We start from the raw sequence: 13,527 nt of genomic DNA, 5'->3' as shown, positions 1-13,527 counted from the left end.
CGCCGGGCGTGACGGCGCCGAGATCCGCGCGCCCTAGGCAACCACCCACGGAGCTTCCCGGGGAGACGCGCTCGTCCGGTCCCCAGGGGCCGGCCCCCCACGCGGCGCCGCCTCGGGAAGTGGGACCGCGGTCAGTCGGGCGCCCCGACTCCGCGCGGAGACGCGCGACAGCGCCGTACGGCAACCCCCCCCCCCACCCCACCCGCCGAGAGAGCGTGAGGAGGCGGCGGCGGGGCCGCGCCCCGCCCGGGTTCCCCGCGGGGCCCAGACCGCCGGTGCCCGGCCTCTCCAGGGACCGCCCGCGCCGCGGGGAAGGCGGGGCCGCCGACAGCTAGCGGCGCGCCTGGCGCGGGGTTATCTGCAGTATTTGCAGCCTCCGGCGCCGCCCGGGGCGATGCGCTACCCGGAAACTCCGCGCGCCGGGCTGGACCCGGCTCCCTGCAGGCCTTTCAGCCCCTTCCTGACGCGTGGGGCAGAGCCGGGTGCCTGAGCGCGAGAGCGCGAGGTGAGTAGCCCCGCAGAGAGCACCGAGGGTTTATTATAGCCGGCGCTCGCGGCGGCGGATTCATGGGCCTTTCGGGCCAGAGACCGGGAGCGGGCGCCCTGGGCTTTCTGGTTGTACACGGAGTGGTGTGTGGGTATGTCTGTTCGTCTGCTGTTCTTAGTCGTTATTGGAGTAGGCTTTTCTTATTTGTTTTTGATTTAGTTCTCAAATCCACCAGACGTTGTTGCTACTGTGGCCTAGGTTAGCAGACCACCCCCCCCCCCGCCCCGCTCCCGCCATTCACACACCGTATGCTAAGACTAATCAGATCCCGCTGGTTGAAGAATATGAATAACCCCCTGCTCAAAGTGCACGCCGACTCTGGCTTTTTTAAAACTTACCAGGCATCAGGTTGTTAACGGATACTTGTTGTCTCATCCTAGACTTTAATGTGTTTTGTTGCCCTAAAATGATTAATAGCAGAAAGACACTACTAACTTTAGCCTCCCATTATGAAATCAAGGACTCCAGGAGTTAAAGCAGGTACCTTAAGTGGCCAGATCCACCTCTGTCTTCTCTGAAAGACCAAAACCCCTTTCCCTACTCTTTCTCTACAATGGGGCCTCTACCTGGTATCACTGCTGCCGTGTGGTATTTCATGAAATTCTGCTTTACTGGTTTTTCTCTAAGTCAAGAATGAAACATTTCAATTCAGCAAGTACCTGTGCATCTTCTCTGGGCCAAGCAGGCATGGGCACTGGAGATGCAAATATGAATTAAATAGTTTCTGCCATTCAGGAGCTCAAAATCCAATGGATTAGAATATACTTACCGAGTAGTTAGGTAGTGTGGGTTATGCTATACCAGTGATGTGAACAAAGTGACAGATTCACATATTTCCTAGCATATTAAGGTCTTTAATATTGACTCGACTTTTGCCTTTTCAGGATTTCTGTCAAGGCATGATAGAATAAGTGGGGAAAAGTCAGTGATGCAGGTCTGAATCCTGGGGCCTACACCGAAAGCTGCTATCCTGGGTATGGAAGTTTGGCACTCACGTTCATTCCAACCTGCTGCCAGTGTGCCTTCTTGTACAGGAGAAACTGGAGAGCTAAAAGCATTTCCCAGACTCCCTTCCAGTTTGAGTTCTGGATATAAAATTAGGGTCTGGGAAGTAGATGACTTGCCTGAGATTTCAAAAGCCAAGATAAGGCAGAAGCCATCTCCCTGCTATTTTGGGCTGTTTTCTGTTGGCGGGGAAGGTGGGGGAGATGCCAATGTCCAGTCTCCAGAATTGTGGGTGTTGGAAAGGGCTTACAGCAGTGGTGACAGCCAAACTCAGCGTGCCTTTTTGAATACCAGCTCTCTGGCTGTCAAGAGGCAGTTGAGGGAGGTAGTGAACTTCTCTGAGTTCCCGTCCAGTCAGCTTCCAGATCCCAGCTGCTCAGGGTCAGGGCTGCAGTGTATTCTTGAACTCCCTGGTCACTGTGGGCCTCCTGACTGTGGCAAAAATAGTATATTCCTTGGTGGTTCGTTTACTGGTGTTCTAGACATCATTCCTGGAGGTCCGGCCAAGACCCTGCACTTGTAGGCCTTTCAGCAGTCTCTAGCCTTTCAGCAGTTCACTTAATTCCCTGTTATAAAATCACTTTCTGCTCAAAATACTTGACACAGTTTCCATTTTCTGCTCTGACTCTGAGTAATATGTTTGCTGAGTAGTCTCTAAAAGTCACCTAAATCTAATCTCTTCAATTTCCTTGGATAAGAGATGAAACCATGAGATTAGATCCAGGGGCTGGCAGTGATTTGAATGCCTTCGGTTGCGCTCTGCCCTCTCCCATGGCTATAGACCCCACATTTGAGTTGGCCCCTGAAGGTGTTAGTTACCCATAGATTAGCTTATCTCTGAAGTCTCTTCCTCTACATGTATAATGTAAAACATTTCTTTCTTTAAAACTTTTTTAGAGTATGTTCTATAACAAGAGATTGTGGATTATCTGGTTCATGACCAACTGTTCACTAGTCCTATTGATAACTGGTAGGCCCCTGGCTCTCGGAACACACAAACCCCAGTGAAAGACAGATTTTTCCTCTGGGGGAGAAGAATTTACATCTTCACACGAAGGCTAGGAACCTAGTACATGAGGAGGTGGAGCGGCCTGTCTCTGCACCTGTGTGATTAGGGAGTATTCCAGCATTTTGTAGTCGTGCGTCATGTATGTTAAGGAGAGTGCAATTATGATAAGTTCTAAGAGTTTTAAACTTCCTTATAAAGCTATTAAGTGTATCTCGTCAATATAATAAAAGTGCTCTTTATTTTTAGAAATCTCTTATTTATGTTTCTGTGGTTCATAGGAGGACTGAGTTTTGAGTTTACCAGTGTCCCTGTCTGTGTGCTTCAGTACAGTCCATGCATGCTTCTTCCTCAAGGAAAATCTGTAAAAGGAAGATAGAGCATTGGGGGGACTTAATTGGGACTCCATGATGTACTTAGTACTGTTTTAAGGTTTTCTGTGATATAGGCATTGCCACCATTTTACAGTTGAAGAAAATCATCATGACTGGCTAAGTAACTTACCCCAAATGACCCAATTAGGAGGCAGTGACCCAAGAATTTACACTCAGGGTTTTCATCTCCATTTTCCTCTGTCCACTCCACATCTTGTGCTTTATGCTCAAATTGACATGGATGTGCATAAAATTCCCTACATGCACTTTTCTTCCCATCCCTCATCCTTTAATCATGTGTTTCCTCTGCCTGCAGTGATCTTTATTTTCCCTACAAAACTAAGTCATCTTTCAAGACTTGATTCAAGTATCAGCCAAGTAGGGCAGTACCCCCTCTCCCCTGTTTAACATTGTGCCTGCATTTCTCATATCATAATTAAATTACCTTAAGCTAGCTGTAGCTGCTGTAAAAGACCATCTCCAAAGCCTCAGTAACTTAACACAGTAGATGCTTATTTCTCATTCATGTAGAGTCCAATCAGGTGTTTAGCTGGTGCCCTTCTACTAGGGATTCAGGAACCCTAACTCTTTTTATATTATGGCTTTGCATCCCCTAAGACCTTGGAGTCCTTAGTTTCCAGGCAATGGACAGAAAAGAGAGAGTATGTGGAGGATTACATGGGAAGTTTCTTATGGCAATGCAAGTAGCATATATCATTTATGCCCACATCCCACTTGTCTGACTTGGTGTTGTGCAACAGTGACCTGCGAGGGAGGCTGCGAAATGTCAACTCTCTGTGTGCTCAGGCAGCAGAGGAAACTGGAAAGTGGTAAACGCTTATCAATCTCTGTCCCTTTCTTAAAGAACAGAGGCTGCATCTCAGTCATCTTTCTGTCTCTTGTGCTTTACACGCCATAGAAACCCAGTAAAAGTCTGATGAGCTTCACTGATTGTGAAATGATGGGGTTTCTATGTCTGTGCCTGAAACTGAAACTTACCACACTTCATGATGGTTACCTAAAGAATGACCTGTCATTCTCTGACTAGGTTGCAACCTTTGCATATAAGAGCTGTCAGGCTGCTCACATTTAAATCCCTAACACAAGGGCTGGGACATGGTAAGAGCTTAATAGATGTTTGTTGAATGAATGAATGAGTCCTCAGAAAAAAAAAGAGGGACAGTTAGTCTACATGGAATTAAGAAATACAAATTGAGAAGGTGACATTTGAGTTAGATCTTGAATGACTAGTAGAACGTTTATCAAGTAGAGAAAGTAAAATATGGAACCCCAGGCAGTGATGGTAGCAGTGTTTTGTTGTTCTTACTGTTTTGTTTCATGAGTAGAAATTTAGAAAGCAAATCAAATGCTTGTAAGCCCAACTTTTTAAAATACAATATTCAATAGTAAACCGAACTTCAGGGATAGGGCAGAAAAAAATATTTAACTTTACAATCTATGTAATCTCTAGTGACTAAGAGAAAGGCACCAAGAACATTGGCACTGATTTTTAGCTACTGAAATGTTACTTTCTGGACATTTTTGAGAAATATCAGTACAAAGGCAGTGTTCTAATCATTCATCCTCTATGAAGATTTGGCACCGTGTCCGGAAGCTAGGGAGACACGTATGAGCCAAAGGTTCCTTATCACTGCTCCTCATCAGAGCTTCTCAGTGCTGGCCCTGCATCAGAGTCACCTGTTGCATTGGTTAGGATGCTTTTGGCTGTAAGCATCAGAATATTCAGCCAAGACTACCTTCAACAATACAAATTTATTCTTCTTATACAACAAGATATCTGAAGGTAAGTGGATCCAGGATTTGTTCAGTAGCCCATTGATATCAGGGTCTAAGTTGCTTTCTGTGAAGGATTCTTGACTTTTTCTTCATGGGTAGGTGATGGTTGCTGGAATTCCAAGAAACACAGTCCCTATCCACAGCTTCATCCACCCCCCCACCACCACCTCACACACACACACATACACACACAATTTAAAGACAAAAAGAGGGGAGGATTCTGTTTCTTTATGTTAGGAAGGAAAATCTTGCCCAGTGGTCCCCTATAGCCTTGCCCACAAATTTCATTGGCAAGAAATGAATCTTGTTCAGCCCTAAACCAACAGCTGGCAATGAGGAATGATGTTCCAGTAATTGATTTACACTAGTTGTGATTTATTCCTGGGGTGGGGAAGGGACCCACCGGCATACCTGAGCAATGGCTCTCAGGTAGGTAATAAGTCGTATTGCCACACGTGGGGAGATTCAATCTCTGGAGATTCTGATGCTAGCAAGCCTAGAAGTAATATTTTAAACTTCCAATTACATACATTTGCCCTTGAAAGGAGAGAGATTTAAAAAAAAAAAAAGAGGAGCAAGTATTGGATCCCTTCTAACCTAGAGATAATTTCCTTTTATTCATATCTCATTGCATAGCGTTTTACTTCATGTAAACTTGATTCAGTCAAATCACTATATCACTTAACCAAATAGAATAGTGATTGTTTTCCTGTGATTACTTGGTCTCACATGGTTTGCACACTTCATACTTTCAGATAAGGTAGTTCTCATTCAAGGAAACATTCTTAATCATTTCAGTAGATCATTGCCAAGGAAATTGTAAGCCCTACTCTTCGCTTGATCTGAATTCCTCACTAACAGCTAGCGTTCCTTTTGGGAAATGAGCATTAGATCAGAGTTGAATGGCAGAAACCAGAAATTGAAAAGTTTCAATATGTTCTACATAGAAATACTATATGAGGTGAAGACTCTACACTTTTAACACATAAATGGTTAACGCCAAAGGTAGGAGATTTTTATTATAATCATTATAGAGTACTTAATGAACAGTCATGGAGATACTTTTTCAAATGCATGAATACAGCATATACAGTACTCCAAAAGTATATATAAATTCTCAATACGATCACCCCATTAAATGTTGGCTGGTCCACACCACAGACAGAAAATGACAAGAACAACCAGTCTTTATCCATGTAACGATCTTTTAGCAGTAATTCAGTTTCAGTTGATAGTAATAAGTGTATTTTACTTGACCAAGAGCCTATGGACATTTGCAAGTTGATAGTTCTTTTATTTCCTCTGGATTATTACGGAAAGCACTTTTAACCATGTAGATTAGTAAGGTAACATGAAAAAGAGAAGGCTGTTTAACAAACCTCTTTCTGTATATGAAAGCATATTTGCAGAAGTGGTTTTCAAAGTGTGCTTCGCTTGCCAGGAGGAACAGCGGTGAGTAGACAGAGCTCCTGCGGCTCCACCTTCATCTGTCCCATTTGTTGGATTTCAGGATAAAGTTTCATTTGATGAAAGATTTCTGGCTTCAAAAATATTTGAAAACTGCTGTAGAAGATTCTAGGCAGTTCCCCATCTTCTTTGAAAACTGCAAAAACAAAAAAAAACCTTAAATTGTGACAAGTGGGATTAAGTTACCAAAAATCAAATTACCAGATTCTGTCTATGAAAAATATTATTACCAAGGAAAGCTGTATCATTTTCTTTGCTCTAAAGCTTTAAGAACTATATATATTCTTTTTTCGTGTATTTCAAATTGCATTTTTAAATCTTCTTACTGTAAAAAGACAATAGAGAAAGAGAATAAAAATGAAATTTCAACAACTGCAATTCCATTTCCCTCCCCTAAGGCAGCTACTGTTAACAGATTTTTTCTGTTTATTTACATACATATTCACATATACAGAACTGTTCACATTCTTGCTCTGTTATTCTTGATCTGCTGTTTTCTCTCAAGTTTGGAAGAAAAACTAAGGAGACTGTTCCTTTGAAGTCCACAGCTCTGGACTTCTGATCTGAAATTCTTCGATATTGAGGAGACCTTGTCCTGTTTAATAGGAAATGCAAAAAGAATCTTAGAGATTTATGATAACTAGAGAGAAGGAGTATGAGTGACTAATAACCAGCACGGTTGAATGCTTACCATGGACATGGCTGGAACATGCTTACCATGTACATGTACTCTTGTCTCCATTTTATCAATAGAGAATTAGATACAAAGAGGCTAAGAAATTTGGTATATGATGGAGCTGGACTTCAGACCCCGGTTTGTCCAACTCCAGAGCCAGCAGACTGCATCACTTAATGTATTAGAGGGTCGTTCTCTACAGAGGATCGTGGTTTGGCATACGATGTCCTAACTCTCCAGTCTCATCTCCATGACTCCCAGCCTCCCACTGCATGCTCAACAGAGTTTTCCCTTACCCCTCACTGGCTTTTCATGCCTCTATGCCTTTAAGACAAGGGTTCTCTGAACCAACATTTTCCTTTCAAAATGCCATTCTTTCTCATTATGAGTCTAAATATTGAAGCATTAAAAATTTTTAAACTATGTACATATAAACACATATATATCATTTTACATACATGTGTTTGTTATATATAATAATAATAAAAATCAAACTGAAGGCTTTTTTTTAACATTTTTTTATTGATTTAAAATCATTTTACAATGTGTCAAATTCCAGTGTTCAGCACAATTTTTCAGTCATTCATGGACATATACACACTCATTGTCACATTTTTTTCTCTGTGAGTTATCATAACATTTTGTGTATATTTCCCTGTGCTATACAGTGTAATCTTGTTTATCTATTCTACAATTTTGAAATCCCAGGCTATCCTTTCCCACCCTCCACCCCCCGGTAACCACAAGTCTGTATTCTCTGTCTGTGAGTCTATTTCTGTCCTGTATTTATGCTTTGTTTTTGTTTTTGTTTTTGTTTTTTAGATTCCACATATGAGCGATCTCATATGGTATTTTTCTTTCTCTTTCTGGCTTACTTCACTTAGAATGACATTCTCCAGGAGCATCCATGTTGCTGCAAATGGCATTATGTTGTCGGTTTTTATGGCTGAGTAGTATTCCATTGTATAAATATACCACCTCTTCTTTATCTAGTCACCTGTTGATGGACATTTAGGCTGTTTCCATGTTTTGGCTATTGTAAATAGTGCTGCTATGAACATTGGGGTGCAGGTGTCATCCTGAAGTAGATTTCCTTCTGGATACAAGCCCAGGAGTGGGATTCCTGGGTCATATGGTAAGTCTATTCCTAGGCTTTTGAGGAATCTCCACAGTTTTCCATAGTGGCTGCACCAAACTGCATTCCCACCAGCAGTGTAGGAGGGTTCCCCTTTCTCCACAGCCTCTCCAGCATTTGTCATTTGTGGATTTTTGAGACACGACTCTGGCCAACATTGTGTTTTGCAAGGAAGAAAAATGGTGGTGGTGATGGTGGTAATGGTGGAAAGAATATAATTTTCTTTGAAATTTTAAGTGCAAATTTCTTGGCATTTTGTTAAACAGAAATTTATTCCTTGAGGCAGGGGTCCTGGGGTCGTATCCAATTAAAGATCTTGTCCTTATGGTCTAGCATGGTGCCTGGCATGTATTAGGTACTCAGATATGTGTTGAATTAGATTTCCCCTTCTCTCGTGTAGTTTTCTCTTTGGTTCTAACAAAGTTTGTAGTTTGTACCTCTATTATAATAGTCATCATACTTGTTGCGTTAGGAATAAGTTTGGTTATTAGTAAAAAGAAAACTTGACCAATAGTTTTCAATTACTTCAAAGCTTGGCAGTCCAGGAATGACGCAGCAACTCATGTCGTCAGGGAACCAGCCCCTCCTATCTCACTTGTCTGCTGTCCTTGGTGTAGGGCTTTTTCTTCTCATGGTTGAAAGATGGCCGTCGGCCCTCCAAGTAGTATATCTATGTTCTCGGAAGGAAGAGGAAATGTTAGAGGGCAAAGAGTAAATGGTATGACCCTTGAAAGGCCCTGCCTTATTGTTTAGGAATGAACCACCTCCACCCACCCAGGGCTCCCACTTATATCTCATGACATAGACTGTGGCCCGTGGCCCCGTCTAGCTGCAGAACCAGCTCGGAACTGGAATATTGGGCTTTTCGGCCTATAGCATGGGAAGCCAAGGGAGAGGAGATTGACGTGGGTGTTTATGAAGCCAACCTATACATCTGCCCTACAGGTTTTTTAGTTAACTTCCTACAAGTTTACTTTTCCTGGTATACTGTAAGTCTGTGGAGAACAAAGGATGTGTTTTGGTAATCTTTGAATTACCCACAATGACTTCCAAGAGACTGCCAAAGCACTTAGCACAGTGTCCAAGTCCACGGTGTGGCTACTCAGTCAGTGTTGTATTTTTTTTTTTTTAACTTTAATTTCCAGATAAGAACTAGGCAGGAATTAGTGTCTCTAGTTTCTCTGAAAATGACAGCATCCATAGATTCCTATTTGCTGACTCATTTCCTCATATCAACATTGGAAAATTACCTGGAGCTTTCCTGCTTCAAGTTGGGCCATTAGAGAGGACAATTTAACAGGATTATTGCTGGGAATATTTGAAGTAGAACTCAAAAACTGGGAAAGAAATCATAGAAAAGTATGGTGGTCAGCAAGGGCTTTTTCAAGAAAAGTAAAAAGATAGGTAAGAATTAGGATAATACATTGTGATCAAAGAAAAGATTAGCAATTGAAAGTTAAGAATAGTGTAATGTAAAATATTTCTAGGCAGTCAGTTTTAAGGGAAAAAATAAGTACAATTCATTCACTTAAATTGCTCAAATTGCTGCATCGTTCATTCATTTAAATCTCAAATTGCTGTTCTATGTTTACACTGTTTCTCCTTCAGAACAGATCGTGTGGCTCTTCCCTCTGTCATCTTATTCTTAATTATAAATCATGGGGAATGAAGATAAAATAATTGAACATGAAGATTCAGAACCATCCACAGGGGTGAATCACACAGCCTCCATGTATCAAGAAACACAGGTATGATCAAATGTAGACCATCCCAACAATTTCCTTACCGAGGGGACTGTGTATTTCCAAATCTATGATAGAATTGTGTTCTCTTCATTCTCTGTCACTCAAACAGTTCTCCCCATTCTTAGTCCCCAAAGTCATATAATAGGGGTGATGACCGGTTTTCCCAGAGAGTCCGTAGCATCTGGCCCTACGTGGAGAGCCTCTGACATGCTTTGTGTTCCCATCCTAACCCCTAGAATGATTCTGGTTCCTTCCCTCTATCTCTTTATTGCTTAAATTCAAGTAGATGAATGAATGTGAATTCGTTTTCACCACAGGTAATTATCTTTTTCTAAACCACTTTGGTATATTTATTAACTATTGCCTTGGATCATAAATAGGCTAATTTTAAACCCAGTATTGAAAACCATAGTGATATTTTATGTGACTCAGGCATTTATAATGCTACAAACAGTGACTCAGTGGTAAATACTCCTCACGTAGTTCTTGTTCCGAGCATTGGACAGCTAATCATAAGCTGTGTGTTCCCCCGGTAAAGCGTTAGCCTTCATTCTCGTAACAGAAATTTAATTTGTGATGTGATGGTTCAGTAACTATAAAAATGAACAGCAAATATATAGTTTTTAAAGATCTTTAATTGTTTTAAACACAGGAGGAAACGGTTAAGAACCCCAGAAGTATAGATGGAAATGAATCAACAAGAGGAAGTAACCTACTGAGTAGCAATGAATCAATGCTACAAGGAACACCAACTGAGCCAAATAATTTGCCAAGACTAAGGCAAATATTTGCTTGCCCTCCACATGGTCTACTGGATAGAGTAATAACAAACGGTATGTCAATGGTAAGGATGAATTCAGAACAAGAGGGTAAAAGATAAAGTTGTTATGAGCGATTCCAAAATAATATGATTTAAAGGACAAAAAGAAGTTTATTTCTCTCTCACATAAAAACTACAAGATGACGATTCGTAACGGTTGGTGGCTTTGCTCCATAGTCATTCAGGGTCCCAGGTTGACAGGGCTTCCAAGAGCGTTGTTGTCACCACCATTCCAGCTAGCAGAAGGGAGGAAAGGGCAGAGAGAGATGAAGAGCATTTTCCTTTTCTGTATCTGAGTAATTTCACAGGATTATACTAGGGCTCCAGTGAGAAAAATGACAGAGAAATCACTTGTAAACGGAGAAGCACTACAGAAATGTTGGTTATTACTGTCAAGGAATGCCACTAATGTTTGAGCAAACACAGCTCAATTTATAGTTCCAAATGAATCCATCATTTTATAAGCAAGTATCCTGGTTTCCAATTGAATTTATTGCACTAGAGCTGCTGTTACTTAAAATTTGAAGGGTAGGAAAAGGGACTTTATCTCAGCACTATTTTGAACGTTGTTACGGTTGGGATATATTTGTCTTTTATGAATGGATTTGGTTTTTGGAGGCAGCCCAACATTATTCTAATGTCAATGCAATGTGTTGAATAAATGGATATTCAGAATCCTAATGCTGTTTTTGTTCAAAAAGGAAGTGTGTGTGTGTGTCCACACGTATATTGTATGTGTATTGGAGGATGTGTAATATAGCAAGAAAAAGGAGAAGAGGGTTGATACTTGTCTGTAAAGGCAAATTTAAAGACAGTTTCAAAAATTGTGTTGAGGAACATCAGAATCATTAGAGTAAATACATGGCTTCCCCAAGTAAATATGTTTAAGAATGTAACATGTTTGATCTAGAAGTTGTGTTTACTGAAAAATGAGACTCACGTCTTTATATCTATGCTTCATTTGTGAGCTCTGAAAAACATTTTTACCATTCTCAACTGGGACAATGGAAGCCAAGTATAATATGTTATACTTCGGGATCTAGATATGTTTTTAGTGAAATTAGGTAAGTTTCTAAACTAGCATGAGAAAAAAATCTCAAACTTTATTTAAAACATGTAGAGAAAACCAGGTTCCAAAATATACAGTAGTTGAGAGGGCAACAGATCATTTAATACCTTTTCTTTTCTTTTTATTATTTTTTTAAACTTTCACCATTCAAATTATGGCACACTTCTGCTTAAAACATTTACGGTACAACAGATGTGGATTGCATTAAGGAAAGTGTGTAGGTGAATGACATGATTTGGAGACTAATTTTTTAAAATGCTGTAATTATTGTCTATAAAGCTGCCTGAGAAATTGGGACTCATGATACATAAACACCTCTCACTTGTTTTCTTGTGCTTCTCCTCCTGAGGCTTACAAGACTGCTTTTTTCCCCTATACTCTTTCCTGCACTCAGTCAGTATACAGAGTATTCTTCTTAAGAAGTAAATCTTACATGTGAAAATATTACTTTCTAAAATCATAGATGATAAGTAAATTGTCAACTAAATTAAGCATGATTTAAAGAAACCTTATAAATGTATTTTTACTATGTATTTAGAACTGCATTTTGAGTATAAGAAAGGAAAAAAAGTTAGAGATTTTTTAAAAATTCATATTAATTGGTATAGCCACTATAGAAAACAGTATGGAGGTTTCTCAAAAGAATAAAAGTTTACAATATGATTCAGCAACCCCACCCCTGGGCATATATGCAGGAAAAAAAAAGCTCTAATTTGTAAAGATATATGCACCCAAATATTCATAGCAGCATTATTTATAATATCCAAGACATGGAAGCAACTTAAGTGTCCATCAACAGATGAATGCATAAAGAAGACATTGTATATGTATATATACAATGGAATATTACTCGGCCATGGAAAAGAATGAAATAATGCCATTTGCAGCAATAGGAATGGACCTAGAGATTATCATACTAAATGAAGTAAATCAGAGAAAAACAAGTATTATATGATATCACTTATATGTGGAATCTAAAAAATAGTACAAATGAACTTATTTATAAAACATAAACACATTTACAGACATAAGCAACAAACTTATGGTTACCAAAGGGGAGGGACAGGTGAGGGATAAATTGGGAATAGGGGATAAATAGATACACATCACTATAGATAAACAACGAAGTCCTACTGTATGGCACAGGGAACTATATTCAATATCTTGTAATAAACTATAATGGAAAAGAATCCAAAAAAAGAATATAGATACATACATATATATGTATGATAGAATCACTTTGCTGTACACCTGAAACTAATACAATATTGTAAATCAACTGTACTTCAGTTTTTTAAAAAGATAGTATTGAAGTGGAAAATTCTTAATTCTGCCTTTCTGAAATTAGTATAAAATTGGGTTTATGCTGTGATAAAATATAATTTAGTAGCTGGCAATTCCTGCTTTCCCATTATACTTCCAAAACTGTTAGAGATTTCAGCCCCAATAGCCAACTGGAAAATACTAAAGGCTCCTTAGTTATTTCATTGTAATAACATCATAAGCCTGGAAAATCTGGAGGGTTTTAAAAGTGGGACAGTGGGCTTGATCTGCAGCAATATGGTAGATGAGACTAAATGAACAATCTCTCTTATGCCAATGAAAACATCTGAAAGCAATATTTTAAGTCTTTAAATATACCTTTTATCTGTCAAGAAAACAGTCATCAGACACCAGAGTACAAGTAGGAGAGAAAAGTAAACACTCAAGCTGGCTTTCACTCCAGAGGCTTCTGCAAAACACCAGTGAACCTGAGATTTATGAGAACCATGAGGGTATAGGAGGCCATGTTAGAGCCTGCCCAGGTTGGGAGAAGCATCATAGGAGAAGCCATCTTCCCTCACCCACACATAGTTGGAGCCCATCATGATTGTGGATTTAAGGTA

At 40.1% G+C, this 13,527-nt stretch overlaps 1 protein-coding gene across 3 annotated transcripts in view; it reads left to right on the top strand.

Moving 5' to 3' along the window:
- Positions 1-2: 2 nt before the first annotated feature.
- SLC9B2 (solute carrier family 9 member B2) overlaps positions 3-13,527 on the top strand; it is a 46,197-nt gene continuing 32,672 nt past the window's right edge. Inside the window, exons 1-3 of one of the 3 annotated variants that reach the window (XM_032460813.1) lie at positions 3-505; positions 9,621-9,755; positions 10,405-10,585. In XM_032460813.1, the coding sequence (XP_032316704.1) occupies positions 9,666-9,755; positions 10,405-10,585 (271 nt within the window). In that variant the 5' untranslated portion in view covers positions 3-505; positions 9,621-9,665. Of the gene's footprint in view, positions 506-9,615; positions 9,756-10,404; positions 10,597-13,527 lie in introns of those variants that run through there. The other 2 variants (XM_032460806.1, XM_032460823.1) reach the window with 2 other exon arrangements.

The sequence above is a fragment of the Camelus ferus genome, chromosome 2, assembly GCF_009834535.1.
Source record: "Camelus ferus isolate YT-003-E chromosome 2, BCGSAC_Cfer_1.0, whole genome shotgun sequence".
NCBI lineage: Eukaryota > Metazoa > Chordata > Mammalia > Artiodactyla > Camelidae > Camelus > Camelus ferus.
This window is presented reverse-complemented; position numbering and strand designations above follow the sequence as displayed.